The following is a 16,033-nucleotide window of genomic DNA, read 5'->3' as shown; positions in this document are numbered from 1 at the left end:
TTGAGTATCGGGCTACCTGAGTGGGCAAATTTAAGAATTTTATATGATGACACCTTCATGATGAAGTTCATCTGCAAAAATTGTTGTACATGTTATATAAAAAGTCAATTGTTTTACTTGAAAATAACAATATATAAACTTAATCTAGATACATTTTATCAAATTGTCCTAATTTTAGCACAATTATTCGGTCTGGGAAAACTGAAGCTGAGTCGGTGAAAAGTCGGAGGATTTTGAAATCTCATGTTCGTGGCAACCCTGGCGTGTGTGCAGAATTCCAAGAGTAAAAATAATCTGACCCCGATAGCTCTGATTGTAAAAATGCCACTGCGCATCAAATCATGTTCCAGTCACATGGTTTGTAACAAACGAAACAAAAATTAAATAGTCAGAAATTATCATTGATTACTGTTACTATAGTGTGTACATATATACATATAAAAATAAGATCTGCACACTCATTAACCTCTGGCTGAAATACAAATATTTAAATGAAGTTTTATTTGACTTTAAACATAAAAAAGAGAAAAATAATAGACATACAAAAATACCTAGGCTTATTCCTACATGGCTATTATCATTTCTTTTCCTTTTTATTATTCCATCTAAATTTCATTTTTTTTTTTTTTTTTTTTTAAAGAAAGTATAAAATTACACGATTGCCATTTTCGGGACCTCACATAAGCTTTGTAGGCTAACAGTTATGAACTAATCGAGACAATTTTATCGACTTTGCTCATTTCCGTAACAAGTTCATTTGTGTAGGCTACAGAAGCCACTATTTAATTCAATCCCTTTTCTCTTTTTGTCATAACTATATGAACAGTATAAATGAGTTATCCTTATCAGACATGATCTATTACCTTACAAAAGTGGACTGTTTCTAATTAATAATAAATTAAATAGGCAACAAGGTTTTGATCGGATTGGTACGTCTTTGAAGATGTCTATTAAACCTGTGTTTTCCAATTTGTATAGGAAAGCTAGGTACCAGTCGTATATTAAAATCTGGCATGGACGCTACCGTTCTCGTAACATGTTTTTTTCTGGTATTATTAACAGATCTTTCTATCCTCTACATAAGGTAAATAGTGACAATCAATATACAAAATTATTTTACGTGCACTGTTCAATGTAACGTGCATTATTTTTCACACTCGCCAGATTGAAATTACGTGCGCTGTACAATCGCGATCGCACACGTGCATCTTAAAAGGCAAGGTCTGATATCTTAAATTAAGTACATACTTGTCTTTCATTTTCACATTGTACTGTACTGTCACACTGAAAACATTTGGCCCATAACTGTATTTAGTCAATTATGAGGAAAATCTAGATTGAAAATGATTTATGCTCATTAAATCTTTTTTGTAATTTATTTATTTTATTTTTGGCATCAATCAGTCTTGTTCAATGAAAGAAATAATCTTAAAATTAGTGGCGAGAATTTCAAAAGTTATGTCCCTTGGTATAAAAATCCCAGTCAATAATAATTACTTTAATAAATCAATTCTTTTACTTACAGTGGTTTAAATTTATGTTAGTGTAATAAATTGGTTCTTTAAAATATTGCACATAATAACATGTAATGAATAGAAATAACATTAAAAAAACTAAAGTTTGTTTTATTTAACGACGCTACTAGAGCACACTGATTTTTTATCTTATCATCGGTTATTGGACATCAAACATATGGTCATTCTGACACTGTTTTTTAGAGGAAACCCACTGACGCATAGATTACTCTTTTACAACAGGCAGCAAGGGATGTTTTATTTGCACTTCCCACAGGCAGGATAGCACAAACCATGGCCTTTGTTGAACCATTTATGGATCACTGGTCGGTGCAAGTGGTTTACACCTACCCATTGAGCCTTGCGGAGCACTCACTCAGGGTTTGGAGTCGGTATCTGGATTAAAAATCCCATGCCTCGACTGGGATCTGAACCCAGTACCTACCAGCCTGTATACCGATGGCCTAACCACGAGCCCACCGAGGCTGGTAAAAATAATAACATAGTCTTGATAAATGTTACATAAATCGAATACACGGCTCTTTTCCTTTCCCCCTAGAGCATTACAAAATTATTGACACCCCCTTGCATGTAACACGTATGCCAACCGATGGCCACTGTCAAAATTGCAAGGCAAATCCCCCACCAACCATATACCTCTGTGGATATAAATATGTCTTGGAGATCTTAGACGACCCCTTAGTCACGACAGTTAAATTTGTTCAAACTCACATGAGAAGCTCGGCGCCTGTGCAAATCACGTAAAGTCCCAGTTCTACTGGTGTCCCGCTAGATAAAGAAAAACAAAGCTGGCCATTGTGTTTGTAGTTGACCTAGATACTGTAGATAAGCGTTCCTTGCCAAACTGTAGTGATGTGGGGGACCTTATATGTACTAAACAGAACTGGATCATTTATTATAAATGCTTAAATAATAAAAATATTCCAGGGACTGCAGCTTTAAAACTCCGGGGTGGATCAAGGATTTTGTTAAGGGGGTTTCAAAATTCTAAACAGGGCAAATGAGTGTAGCTCACAACAGGAACAAGATCTGTACAGGGAAATTCAGGAGCATGGTGCCCCAAGAAATTTTGGAATAAAAGACTGGTTTTCAAATTTAGTGTTAGTCCGAACATACATAGAAAGTGTGGTCTAAAAATTGACTAAATTATTGTAGATTTGCCCTTTTATTTTTTGAGAAAGTTAAGCAACTCACCTTGACTTAATGTGCGCCTTGCACTATTTAGTGTTGAAATAAAGTGTAAACTTCTAAAAAAAAAAAAAATCATCAAAAAGGGCACTTAAATGGGTGGGGGAGGCCACAACTTGAAGATTTGCACTTCCACCCAATATCCTTGAGTATTGTAATTTCAAGACTAAATTGAAGTAAGGTATAACTTTGCTTGTTTTTCCAGATACATGTATGTTCCAACTTGAAAATGTCTGACCCTCCGCCAGACAGCTGTTTGAAGTGTGCATTTTGTCACCGTGGAAGTGACGTGGAAGATGTTTGTGGGCAGCTACACTCGGAGATCACCCGGGAGGGGATGCTGGTTGTTGCTCACCACAAGTGTATGGTGTGTTGGTGTTTTTGCGAACTTCCAAATATTATTTTTTGTTACTATGCTTATTTTCTTTAATTATAATATTTTGTATTTAAACATTACATAAGTAAATTTTCAAGACTTGCAAGAAATTATTTTCAAGTGCATTAGGCTGGGAATTTTTTTTTACTTGTTTCCTATTACATGCTGGAAAAATATAGGGTAGGTAGGTAGGAAAAACATTTTATTTTGGAAAATAATTTTATGTATGGATATTAAATAAAGGTGTTGACTACCGGTATCCAAAATAACCTCTGCATGTATAGAAATGCATTATGCAAACCAACAATACCATTCAGCACAGTGTTTTCCCTAGAAATGAAGTGGCATGGCAAAGTGACGTTTTGGGGGCATATTTTATGTGCAGTTTTAAATATAAGGGCATTTTTTTCCCCATTATACAATTTTCAAAAGGACAAAAACCTTATGGCCATTTTATTTTCTATATCTATTTCATAACTTAATTAAAAAAAGGAAGTATGTAGTACTATCCACATAGGTGTGTTTAAAGGCTTCTTTTTACATGGGCAACTTATAAATTTATAAAAGGCAAGGCATTTTGATTTTGAGGGCAACATGGTGCTAACCTATCTGTGGGAGAGTACATACAAAAGACCCCTTGCTGTTTAATAATAGGCAGAAGGTGTACTCTCATACTAACACTTAACTTTTGTACTGGTCCAGGACAGACTTGGTTGAACCTTAATTGGATAGAAACCAGTAAATAAGTTATAACAATTTTTTTTAATGAAAACTGAAAAGAAGGGTTCTATATTTATAATAACAATAACATTTTTAATTTTTTTTTATGAATATTATCTTTCCTAGTGTATCTAAGAAATGGTAGACTTACCAATTTTATAATTTGCAATGTTAGTTTTATTCTGTATGCATTCACACTTGGTTTGAAGCAATCAATTGGTCCAATGAATAGAAATGCAGTACAAATGCTCAGGATGCTCAAACGAATGTTGAAAAGTAAAGTTTGTTTTATTTAACGACGCCACTAGAGCACATTGATTTCTATCTTTAATATCATCGGCTATTGGACGTCAAACACATGGTCATTCTGACATTGTTTTTAGCAGAAACCCGCAAAGTTCCCAGTGACCACTTACAAAAAATAACGAAACGCATCGAGATCTTACTGACATATTTAATCATTTGATTTGGCAGTAAAATCCATCAGTATCGGTAAACATTCCTTCCCCTAGTTTATCAGAAGGGCACTAAATTTCTACAAGTCCAGTTTGTCGCTGGAGTAAATCATTAAATACAGTTATTATTATTATTATTATTATTTATTGGAACACCTCGCTACGCTAGATGTAGAGTAAATCGGAAAAGATCGCATATATTCGTGAAAACAATTTTCCAACTCTTCGCCGATATCTCACGAAAGTTACCGAACTTCAATTTGAAGGGAAGTAACTCCATCAATCAATTGTTAGAAGAAAACATTTCGTGGCTAATGTGTCGCCAATAAAACTAAATTTGCGACAGTAAAACCACCGATATACGTCCGCAAATCGGAAAACACAGTAGGGTTATCCCCTAAATGACACCAAATTAGTGCTTGTGATAGTTTTGGAATGTATTCGTGGTAATCGTTATATTAAAAAAAACATTTTTGGATATACAAAAAAAGTTTTAGGGTCGGCAGGTTCAAATTATGGTCGGCCGGGTAACCGGAAACAAACAATATTTTATGATATGCCTTACTAGTATTTGATGAATTAACACTAATTATGATTGAAAATTCACCAGTCAATCCCCGTCGTCCAGCCAGTGCACCATGACTGGTATGTCAAAGGCCATGCTATTCTGTCTGTGAGGTGGTGCATATAAAAGATCCCTTGCTGCATTAAAACAAATGCAAAAAAACATCTTTTTGAAAAATGTAGCTCGGGTTTCCTATGATGAGTATGTGTCAGAATTACCAAATGTTTGATATCCAATAGCTGATGATTAATTGATCAATGTGCTCCAGTGGTGGTGTTAAACAAAACACAAAAATATTCAAACAAGAATCTAAGATGAGCTATTTTAGTAGCTTTCTCCTATCATAAATGCAAATATATACTTTTTGTGTGCTAGGACTAAATTAAAAGCTACCAGGCGCAAATAAAAATTAGGTTTGTTTGTCCTTTTTCTTAAAAAAAAAATTAACCAATTTCAATTTAGGTTTAAACAAGTATAATATTGATCTGTAGATGATATTTGTCAAACATTTTAATGTCTGTTTCGATTCGTTAGAAATGCTGTTCATAGTAACGATAAATCAATTTTTCCGCAACCGTGACACCAAATCTCATGCACAGCTGTGCATGTTCATAATACAAGGTAGGCTTACATGCTCTTGTGACAGGCAAAATGGGTTTCAAACAAAATCAATTTAACAGAAGCTGCACAGGTACCTTCGTGCGAGCCAGATGTATTTGCGTGCTTTAACAGTCACAAAGTTAATATTAGCAGTCATTTTGTCCGACACTAGGTACAGTCACTAGAATGCCATCACATTTGCTATCAATAGACGCGTTTCAGTCCAAAAGAAGCTTGGCATTTAAAGTCTCCATTTCAGATTGGCTTTTTATATTGGACATCTTAAACACATCATGAATTCCAAGCTCTGCCTTATGGTTTGCACACCATCCTTTTATTAGCTGGTTTCCAAGGTCCTCTTGGTCCAAACAAAAAAGTGCATTGTTTACAGAAGCGCCATCACTGTCATTTCTTACTTGGTGAAACTTTCAATCAAATGTAATTTTTTTCTTCTGGATGCTCCTTTCTAATGAGAGTCCATGTGCATCTGTGTTGTCAGGCTCTTCGAGAGACACAATCTGGAAATCAGCTGTTTCACCTTTGCACATTTTAATAACATATACTTCTTTCTCATTCATTGTCTATGCTTAACTTGAACCATCATAAAGCAGACTGAAATAGTGCCATGTGCCCTTGTTCATTGTTGTATCCTGACCCGACATCGACATTATGAATTTCTTGTTCATTGTTGTATCCTGACCCAACATCGACATTATGAATTTCTTGTTCATTGTTGTATTCTGACCCGACATTATTAATATCTTGTTCATTGTTGTATCCTGACCTGACATTGACATTATGAATTTCTTTTTCAAACTTTATAAAGTTTTAATAATCACTGAATGGCTTCTCTTTCACCACAAGTGAAATTTTGTAACAAATTCGATTCCGCTGGGCTGCCATTGTTTTCTTTATTTGTTCTGGTATCGTTGACTGTCTTCCAGCTTCTGCGCCACTTATTAAAAGTGCATTCATCTTCAGACCGCTGTTTTCTGTTTTGCAAAGCCACTAGATAATGTACCGCATTACATTTTTTAATGACAGATGTCCTCGAAATCTATTTGTCTGTCTGTTCCCTCGCAGACCCAGTTACTCGAGCAGTCAAAATTGCCTGTCAGCAGTCAGAAGAAGAATAATTTCTGCATAAATTGCAGTATACTTTCTTTACTGTTACACCTTTGTCTTCCATGTCAGATTTAATGCATCCCAAACCCCATCCCTTTACTGTCTTTGCTTTGACCATCTCAAACTAAATGTCATGTGTGACAGTCGAAAAAAATCAGCCACACTAGTCGAGGTATTCATTAACTGAAACTGAAAGTGATGTAACAGTTAACACGCGAATGACACGTGCATGATCAAGAACAGTGGGTGTTGTAAGGGGATAACAATTTATCATATGCATAGTAGTCAATCCACAGTGACATTCTAGTTCAAACTGTTATCTTTTAATTTTTCTACATCAAAGAGTCAGAATATATTTAATGCGATTTAGAGTTACTACTAAATTCTTTTAATAATGGGATCATTTATATTTGGAAATCTGTCACCCTTTTGAACCCAAGTAATTATTTATGGTTGTTTTGGGGCGTGTTTTTTTGTTTTGGATTAGGCCAATCGAGAAAAGGGTAGTATATTTTCTCAAATAAATTATGTAGAAAATTTCATTAAACTATCGGAACGATCTATCTCTATATATGTATATCTACAAATGTATCTCATCATCAGGCCGACCATAACACTTCAAGTGACTTGTAGGAGTCTATGTTGAACATTTTACTGAAAATAAAACACTTGTACTACACCGTAGCCACGGTTCAATAATGTATAAACTCCCACCCCTCCATGGGCAATCCAGTGGTCTCTACAATGCATGTGTTATGAAGATGTTCAAGGACCTAGTTACAAGTCGCTTAATGCTGGTAATTTACATGTATTTTCGATATGCCCGATGACTTAGAAATTCAGACTTAGTAATAACGATGCAGTTATTGTTTTAATATTTACTTTTAATCTGTTTTCAGTTTACAAAGTATATTTTATTTTTAACAAAGAAAAATACATCTTTAAAAAAAAAAATCAATATAGTCCACGACAAAAAAAAATGCTGCAGAGAATGAAAAAATCTGCGGCACTGCCGATTGCCGCGAACAATTGCAGGGATTGTATCTGAAGATTCCCGAATGTATTAATACGAGGCACTTTTCCCCCGTTTCCATGGAAAATACTTAGTACTATGTAAAAAAGAAGAAAGATTTGTAACAAATAAAATGTATCATTAAAGGGACATTCCTGAGTTTCCTGCAATTTTTAAGATGTTATAGACCAACAGACTTTTTAACGATTGTAATTACATATCAAATATATTTTTCTGCATAAAATATTAGTGGCTGTATATTAAACGTGTTTCTGATCATTCTAATATTTGTACTAGGTTACATTTCATTTTATTTTCTAAAAAAAACCTTTTTTTTTATTTTATGAAATTGTTTTAAGACAAAATCCAGTTTGGGCTTGTAACAAATATTAAGATGACCAGAAACACATTGAATATACAGACACTGATATTCTAAACAAGAAAATACATTTAATATTTAACTTTAATCGTATAACTATTTTATTAGCCAGAAACATCTTACTATGCTGCAAACTCAGGAATGTCCCTTTAAAGGTAGGGTCAACTCCAACAAGAGCCTTATGTGTTGGAAAGATGCATACCCGGACCACCAACACATACTGACACTTTAGCAAATGAAAAACGCGTAATTTTAGAGTTAATAAAAAAACATGATTATTCCTGCTAACTGGGGGCAGCCATTTTGTTTCGTTTTTTGTGACGTCCGGTGGGATAGCTTGGGGCAAAGTGACATCAGCTCCTGACCATCTCCTGTATGTACAGTGTAAACAAAAGCAGTAATTTTCAACAAGGCGCTTCTCTTTGATCAACCTGACTTGTAAAACAGCATAAATGACGTAATAATATAATAAACTATTTAACTAAATATATTTCAAGTTGCATTAAGGGAACAAAATGGGGTTATAGTATTTTTCTCTGTTTAATAATCCAAAGGAAAAATGTACACTATTACGCCTATTGATATGCTACGTTGGAGCAAAAACGACAACTCACGATACACAAGTCGGCAAGTGATAATTTTCTTTTCTTTGGGACTACGTAATTGGTCAGTTCTGTGGTTGTAGATGGAAAAGTCTTCTTAATCAATAGTTTTACAGAACTATTTACAGTAATAAACCATTTCCATTACAATTTTAGGGGCGACAGGTAATATTCCACAATACCGGTATGTATTTTGTGTCTAGACAGCGTCAATTAATTGGCTTGTCTGGTTACCAATCAAATACACACCTGCCAATCAGAAATCACAGGTAGAAGCAACTAACAGCATAGACCAATTAACTAAGAAAACACTCCGTGTATCATTTCAGTACGTAGGTTAATGCATGGGAAAAACATTGTTAATTGTTTCGACTTGTTGTGTAGCCACTTTGACAATGGTATTTTATTTTGTATTGAAAAATAATATATATAGTGCTGGATATACTTACTGTTGGCTTATTGGGATGTGTATTATTACAGAACATTGCAATGTATGACTATTTATCATCCCGCAAAAACCAGGTAGATTGTGTTTTTCTAGTTCTAAGGCTCATTCCTGACGTGACGCGTTAAGTATTACGTAACCACCAGCTCGCCAGAGGGCGTACTCACTGAGATGGTACAAAATGGCTGCGCCCGTTATATATAATAGTCGTCACATTTAACCGTTTTATTAATTAACTATACGATTATACGTGTTGATATTAAGCAATAATGTGCATTATATATCGTTAAATATGCATACCAGGCCAAATGCCTTAATTGTCCTCTCCTTTAAGGCACAATTAAATAGCAGAGAGGAAAATAATTGAAATAATTATTATTAATAATTTGTATGTGCATCAAATTAATTTAGCTACATGATACCATGTAACTTTTAAATGTGCAGCTGATAAACGGGGGAAAAAATCAACTGTTATGTTTCGTATACATGTGTATGGGAGGCCTGCCACTCTCCAGCATGGCATTTTAATATTCAGTGAAGTTCCATCAAGATTATTGCCAGCAAGGATCAGATAGCTTTTATAAAGTATTATGGTAGAGAGTTAGAATTACTTGGGCAATTCCATGGTGTCAGACGTACATTTCAGACAATTCAGCCAAGCATTACATAAATGTACAAAAAGTTCCACAACGTTTTATTGTCATATGTTTAAGAACCAACTAGGGCACCATTGTTATATATAAACTTTATTCCATCCTTATGTCGCTTTAGGGGTACAGGGGGAAATCTGCATGGTGTCGGATGTATGCACACAAACTGCAATTTTCTAATTCTCTGTGAGGTGTGAGGGCAAATTAGAAATATTGTGTCCTATTCCTATAGAGTAGACGTTTATCTGTATATCAGATGTAAAAACTTTGTGTTTTAATCACACACTAAAACAATAGACATAAACATGCTTGGTGTCGGGACGTACATTTTTTTGGTGTCGGACGTATTCGTGTGAAATACAACTTTACATGTTTTGTTAAAACAGTCATTATAGTTAACAAACAAGGTGATATTAAAAATAAAAACACAGTTTGAGCTAGGATTTATTATTTTTGTTTGAAGAAAATGAAGAACAATTACCAGGTGCATCACAGGAGGGGTTCAGGGGGTGGGGATGAACCCCCTCTTGGCCATGGTTTTTTGTTTTGTTTTGAAAGAATTCTTAAATATTAGCCATAAACTTAACTAGTTCAGTGCAAATTAAGATGAACACCATTCAAAAATTCAAGGTAACACCTATGACTACATGGGGTGGGGGTGGGGGTGGGGGCAAAGTAGCCACCTTGTGACTAGTGTACACCTACAAATGACAAGTGACACAAGAAAAATTGCCACTAGCTACAATGTACTTGTGTGACTATGAGACGACAGCACCATTATTCTAAAATTAAAGGCATATAAGATGGGGGTAACTGTAGCTGTGGCAGCCCCCAGTGACTAGGGACCTGAACAAGGTGCAAGAGATATTTTAATATTTTTGCATTTATTTGTGATAAGTAACTTTATATTTATTGATTCCACACATAATCTCTGTAAAATTAACCAGAAAATTTCAAAATAGTAAAGTGCTGCCAATGAATGTAAAAGTGGTTTCCTCAAATGTGACGTCACATTTACCATGTTAGTTGTGATCCTCTACAAATGTTCCAATTTGTATAATTCTGGCAGTATATGCAATTACTGGGTTTGTTATTTTGTTATGGAGATGAACAGTTAGCTGCAAGTATAATTTTTACCTTTTAAAACATAATCAACACTTTTGGCGGGAAGCTGCCTTTTGCACACTTTGATAAATTCCTCTTAATCCACTTATATGGATACAAAATTAATACTGAGATTCATAATTGGCTCTAGTTAAAAAAAATGTCTCCTAAAATCACACTGGCATTGCATAAATATCAATATTTTGCTTCAAAATTGGAAAAAATAAACATGCTTTATGGTGTCAGACGTACACGATAACAGCACCACAGTAGCATGGCAACTGTTACATATTCAGTAATTGTTTTTATATTTTTTGATCAACCATATAAAATTAACATTGCATCTCAGTTAGTAACATTTTACAACCAGTTAGCAGAAGTGGAGATTAAAAACTGTTATATTTTGGTGTCTGACGTACACACGAGTAACATATGTAAATATTATGGATAAAAGTCTGCTTGAAATATAAATTTGTCTTTTATACATTATGTCAATTAACAAAGGACATATCTGGGATTATTTCTGTATAAAGATTTTTATTTCTACTCACTTATGTATAAAAAATATGCTGAGAAATGTGTTAATAGAATTATTCGTAAAATACTGCTGCATTCATGGTTCATGCATTAGTTGCATTATAAATGACTAAAACACATCTACTGAAAAAGGATTAATGTAATATTTGACACTAGAGATAATAACCTTTCAAATGATACAAAACTTGTCTCACTTGAATGAGTTTTTAAAAATGACCTATTGGTTTACTTGACCACGGAATTGCCCACTTTCTGATATAGCCTAATGCTTAATAGACAATTTTAGATATCTATATTTACCAAGTACATATTTCATTTGATTAGTGGTTTACACGCAAACACACAAGCACATGTGCACACACAAACACACACACATACATGTGTACATCCATGTACATACATTATAGCAGAATATAAACATGGCTCTTAAATTTGCTATTTGGCTCCTAAAAACAGAGAAGTCGGTGCCATCTGGCTCCTGAACAGAAAAGTTAACATATAGGGCTGTAAGTATAAAAACAGAGGTGGCTGACTGAGCAGGTTTCTCTCTACTTTACTCAAGTATTTCAGAGTTGAAAATTAGCAGTCACCCGGTTGTCTGTGGCGACCTTTTTTGGCTGAAGGCGACTAAGGATTTTACAAACGTAGTCCATTGGGCGACCATCGATTTTAGGGTTTGGCGAGTATGATACCAGTTAAAAAAGAATCGCACTGAAACTGAATCGAATGTGACAAAGCACACTGTGTCTGTGCTGGCACTAACTACAGCAACAGAAGACATAAAACATGCCAGACTTGGCTTCTGTGGTTTTGCGTCGGGTCTTTCTAAAAAATATAGCTCAAAATATATTGTAGACACTGCATGTATGTTTAAAATATGAAAGTCGTCATCTTATTGGAATGGACTCGTCTACTACTGTCGTATTCAATTTCACTGAGACAGAAAAGATATTCATTTTTAGATTATTGTCCATTTCCGTCAAAACGGAACCGATGAATTGGCATATAACTTCATAATGAATAAAGATAAAATTCATATAAAACATTAATTTATTAAGTTTTAGACCATGCCATCTCAAATAAAAAAATATGTTTTTTTTTTGGGTTTTTTTTTTTGGTTTTTAGTACCGGCCTCGGTGGCGTAGTGGTTAGGCCATCGGTCTACAGGCTGGTAGGTACTGGGTTCGGATCCCAGTCGAGGCATGGGATTTTTAATCCAGATACCGACTCCAAACCCTGAGTGAGTGCTCCGCAAGGCTCATTGGGTAGGTGTAAATCACTTGCACCGACCAGTGATCCATAACTGGTTCAACAAAGGCCATGGTTTGTGCTATCCTGCCTGTGGGAAGCGCAAATAAAAGATCCCTTGCTGCCTGTCGTAAAAAGAGTAGCCTATGTGGCGACAGCAGGTTTCCTCTAAAAACAGTGTCAGAATGACCATATGTTTGACGTCCAATAGCCAATGATAAGATAAAAAATCAATGTGCTCTAGCGGCGTCGTTAAATAAAACAAACTTTACAAACTTTACTTTGTTTTTTAGCATCCGAAGTATTCTGAACTACAAAGCTGTAATACCTGATCAGGGCTGTATCTCTGTTCAATGCAGGGTCGAATGGGCATTTGACAAAATAGTGAATTATTCCAAGGATCTCTATCTAGTGCCTCATCTATAGGAGGACAGCCACTCCCAAGGAGATCCTTTACTGGAGATTTCACCCCTCTTGCATCGCTGTAAAGTTTATTTCACCCCTCTTGCATCACCACAAAGAGTACTGCCATTTCCAGACTAGTTTACTAAAATATGTGCAGTTCTACCTTTAGCCTCTTTGTACTGCATTATCTTTTACTTCAGACACAATGCAAGTCAAGTTGCACACCTTTGGTGTTCTAGCATTTTGTCTTCACCCCGGTATTAAAAATGACATTTAATCTGTATAATTTAATTGCAATTTGTTAAAAAACTAAAAAACTTTTGTTTCCTTGCAGCAATATTCGGCAACACTCGTCCAGTATAAATTTGACCACTTTGGCGGTTTCAAAATAGCAAAAGTGCAGGATGAAATGAAGAGAGCCAAGTCCTTGGTAAGAGCTGTTTCATTTACGGTCGTACAACTTCTCCATCTGTTGTAGATTTTTATCTGTTATTTACTGTAGCCCGCTATCCCCATGACTCACTTTTCTTTGTGGGCGGGACGTAGCCCAGTGGTAAAATACTCATTTGATGCGCGGTCAGTTTGGGATCGATCCCCGTCATTTGGCTATTTCTCGCTTCAGCCAGTGCACCACGACTGGTACATTAAAGGCCATGGTATGTGCTATCCTGTCTATGGGATGGTGCATATAAAAGATCCCTTGCTGTCAATCGAAAAGAGTAGCCCATGAAGTGGCGACAGCGGGTTTCCTCCTTCAATATCTGTGTGGTCCTTAACCATATGTCTGACGCCATATAACCGTAAATAAAATGTGTTGAGTGCGTCATTAAATAAAACATTTCTTTCTTTCTTTCTTTTCACTTTTGTTTCTGCTGATCACTTATTGCTGGTATCGTCTCTGTACCTTTTTATTCAGAGTTTTTTTCCAAAAGGTAAACTGCATTTTGGGGGATGGTGTACTATAATGAATTGGATGGTTTTGGGTTAAGTTGAGTTTTTAAGAGTATGTTTTTCTTGCATACAAAAAAGCAACAATCCCCTGGAAAAAAACCCCATTCAGGTTGTTTCATGCCATGTCAAAATTTCAGTTGATCCGATTAAAGAGTTTCAACTAGAGGGGACTAAAAGTTTCATCTCTGTCCTTTTGTCTGTCTGTCCATCTATCTGTCCCACATATAGTTTACCCAATAAACATTTTTGATAGAGTTATAGCTCTTGAACTTCGAGGTGTTTTTTGGTCATTGTTTTTTTAGCAAAGCCTATTGAGAAGACATTTCGTGCATAGCTTATGTTCTGATACAGATCAAGTTTGACTTTATTGCAATTTACCCATTTTTCAATGAGTTGAACTTAGGAAATATGAACATTGGTTTTCCAGACATTTATGCAATATGCCTGATTCAGTAAAGATATTTAGATAAAATGTTGTATATAGCTTTATCATGTACTGTTACAGATCAAGTTTGACTTTCATGGCGATTTACCCATTTTTCACACAATTATGGCCCTTGAACTTAGGAGATAAGAACATTTGTTGGCCTGGTAGGGGACATGTATTGCTTTACTTAGTCTTACTCTCAGAATGCTTGCTTATAAAAGTTTATAAATATATTTTTAAAAATTCAGAAATATCACAGTTGTAAGATGAGTACAAAGAGAAAAGTATGCTTTGAAAGGATGTTATTATGTATAACTGCAAAAGAGGTTTATGTTTGTGTATGTATGTCTGTCTGTCTGTCTGTGTGTGTATATATATATATATTTTTTTTTTTTTTATTTATTGAAGAAATGTCACATTTGTAAGAAATTTACAAAAAAAATAAAAATAAAAGGAGGGGCGTCTGCGGGTTGTGCTTTGAGAGAGTGTAGACGCTCGTTCCACTACTACTGCGCCAAAACGGACGATACCACTGTGACAAAACGTCTTGTGGTTTCCTTTAAGAGCAAGAACAAAAAGACTATCCTTTACAGGTGAGTGATCTCCTGTTTACTGGACAAGTTCTCAGGGTTGGATGCCCATCTCAAAGTAAATGACGTCCATCTCTCAGGCCTTGTGTTGTGAATTGTGCAGTTGAGTGGGAAACAACTCGACTATAGTCCGTCCCACGGGGAACACATTGTTTCATACTATAGAATTTACTACAAGTTATTTATTTCTGAGCCGATTGTTTTCTAAATTACATACAATGTTGGGGTTTTTTTTGGGGGTTTTTTGTTATTTCCAAAACACTTACTTTACTTCTTACGTCAAACCAAACTGAAATTATTTACAAAAAACATTTTTTGTAGGAGGATGGGACGGTGATAGGTAAAGATTATATGGGCTAGGCAAGCTGTGGTTTATTTTTTGTGGGGTTTTTTTTCACATTCAGTGGACATAGGGAAAATCAAAACTGATGTGATTTAATTACAGACATCACAAGATAAGATTTTAATTCATATTTAACAAAAAACATGAAGTGGCGATCCTGTGGACCTATTTGACACATCTTCACACTTGGTCTGTTCAGTTCTGTGGATGAAAGGTTTGTTTTGTTTAACGACGCCACTAGAGCACATTGATTTTTATCTTATCGGCTATTGGACGTCAAACATATGGTCATTCTGACACTACTGTTTTTTAGAGGAAACCAGCTGTCGCCACATAAGCTACTCTTTTACGACAGGCACCAAGGGATCTTTTATTTGCGCTTCCCACAGACAGGATAGCACAAACCATGGCCTTTGTTGAACCAGTTATGGATCACTGGTCGGTGCAAGTGGTTTACACCTACCCATTGAGCCTTGCGGAGCACTCACTCAGGGTTTGGAGTCGGTATCTGGATTAAAAATCTCATGCCTCGACTGGGATCCGAACCCAGTACCTACCAGCCTGTAGACCAATGGCCTAACCACGACGCCAACGAGGCCGGTTTCCGTGGATGAGGACACATACAACACTGCTTGCTACTGCTGATCACGGGGGACATTTTGTTCAGTATCACATTGCCATTTGATATGCAAGTTTTAGACATCGTCAGTGTTCGAGATTAAAAAATTTGCCCAGTATCCCAGTTGGATACTAACATTTCAAAATCTGGTATCCCA

At 35.5% G+C, this 16,033-nt stretch overlaps 1 protein-coding gene across 2 annotated transcripts in view; it reads left to right on the top strand.

Annotated features, from left to right (window-relative positions):
• Positions 1–2,840: 2,840 nt before the first annotated feature.
• Positions 2,841–16,033, top strand: part of LOC121378359 — a 40,681-nt gene continuing 27,488 nt past the window's right edge. For both annotated transcript variants that reach the window (XM_041506491.1, XM_041506490.1), the window contains exons 1-3: positions 2,841–3,090; positions 13,281–13,376; positions 14,733–14,917. In XM_041506491.1, the coding sequence (XP_041362425.1) occupies positions 2,953–3,090; positions 13,281–13,376; positions 14,733–14,917 (419 nt within the window). In that variant the 5' untranslated portion in view covers positions 2,841–2,952. The remainder of the gene's footprint in view (positions 3,091–13,280; positions 13,377–14,732; positions 14,918–16,033) is intronic.

This window comes from Gigantopelta aegis, chromosome 8 (assembly GCF_016097555.1).
Source record: "Gigantopelta aegis isolate Gae_Host chromosome 8, Gae_host_genome, whole genome shotgun sequence".
Classification (NCBI taxonomy): domain Eukaryota; kingdom Metazoa; phylum Mollusca; class Gastropoda; order Neomphalida; family Peltospiridae; genus Gigantopelta; species Gigantopelta aegis.
This window is presented reverse-complemented; position numbering and strand designations above follow the sequence as displayed.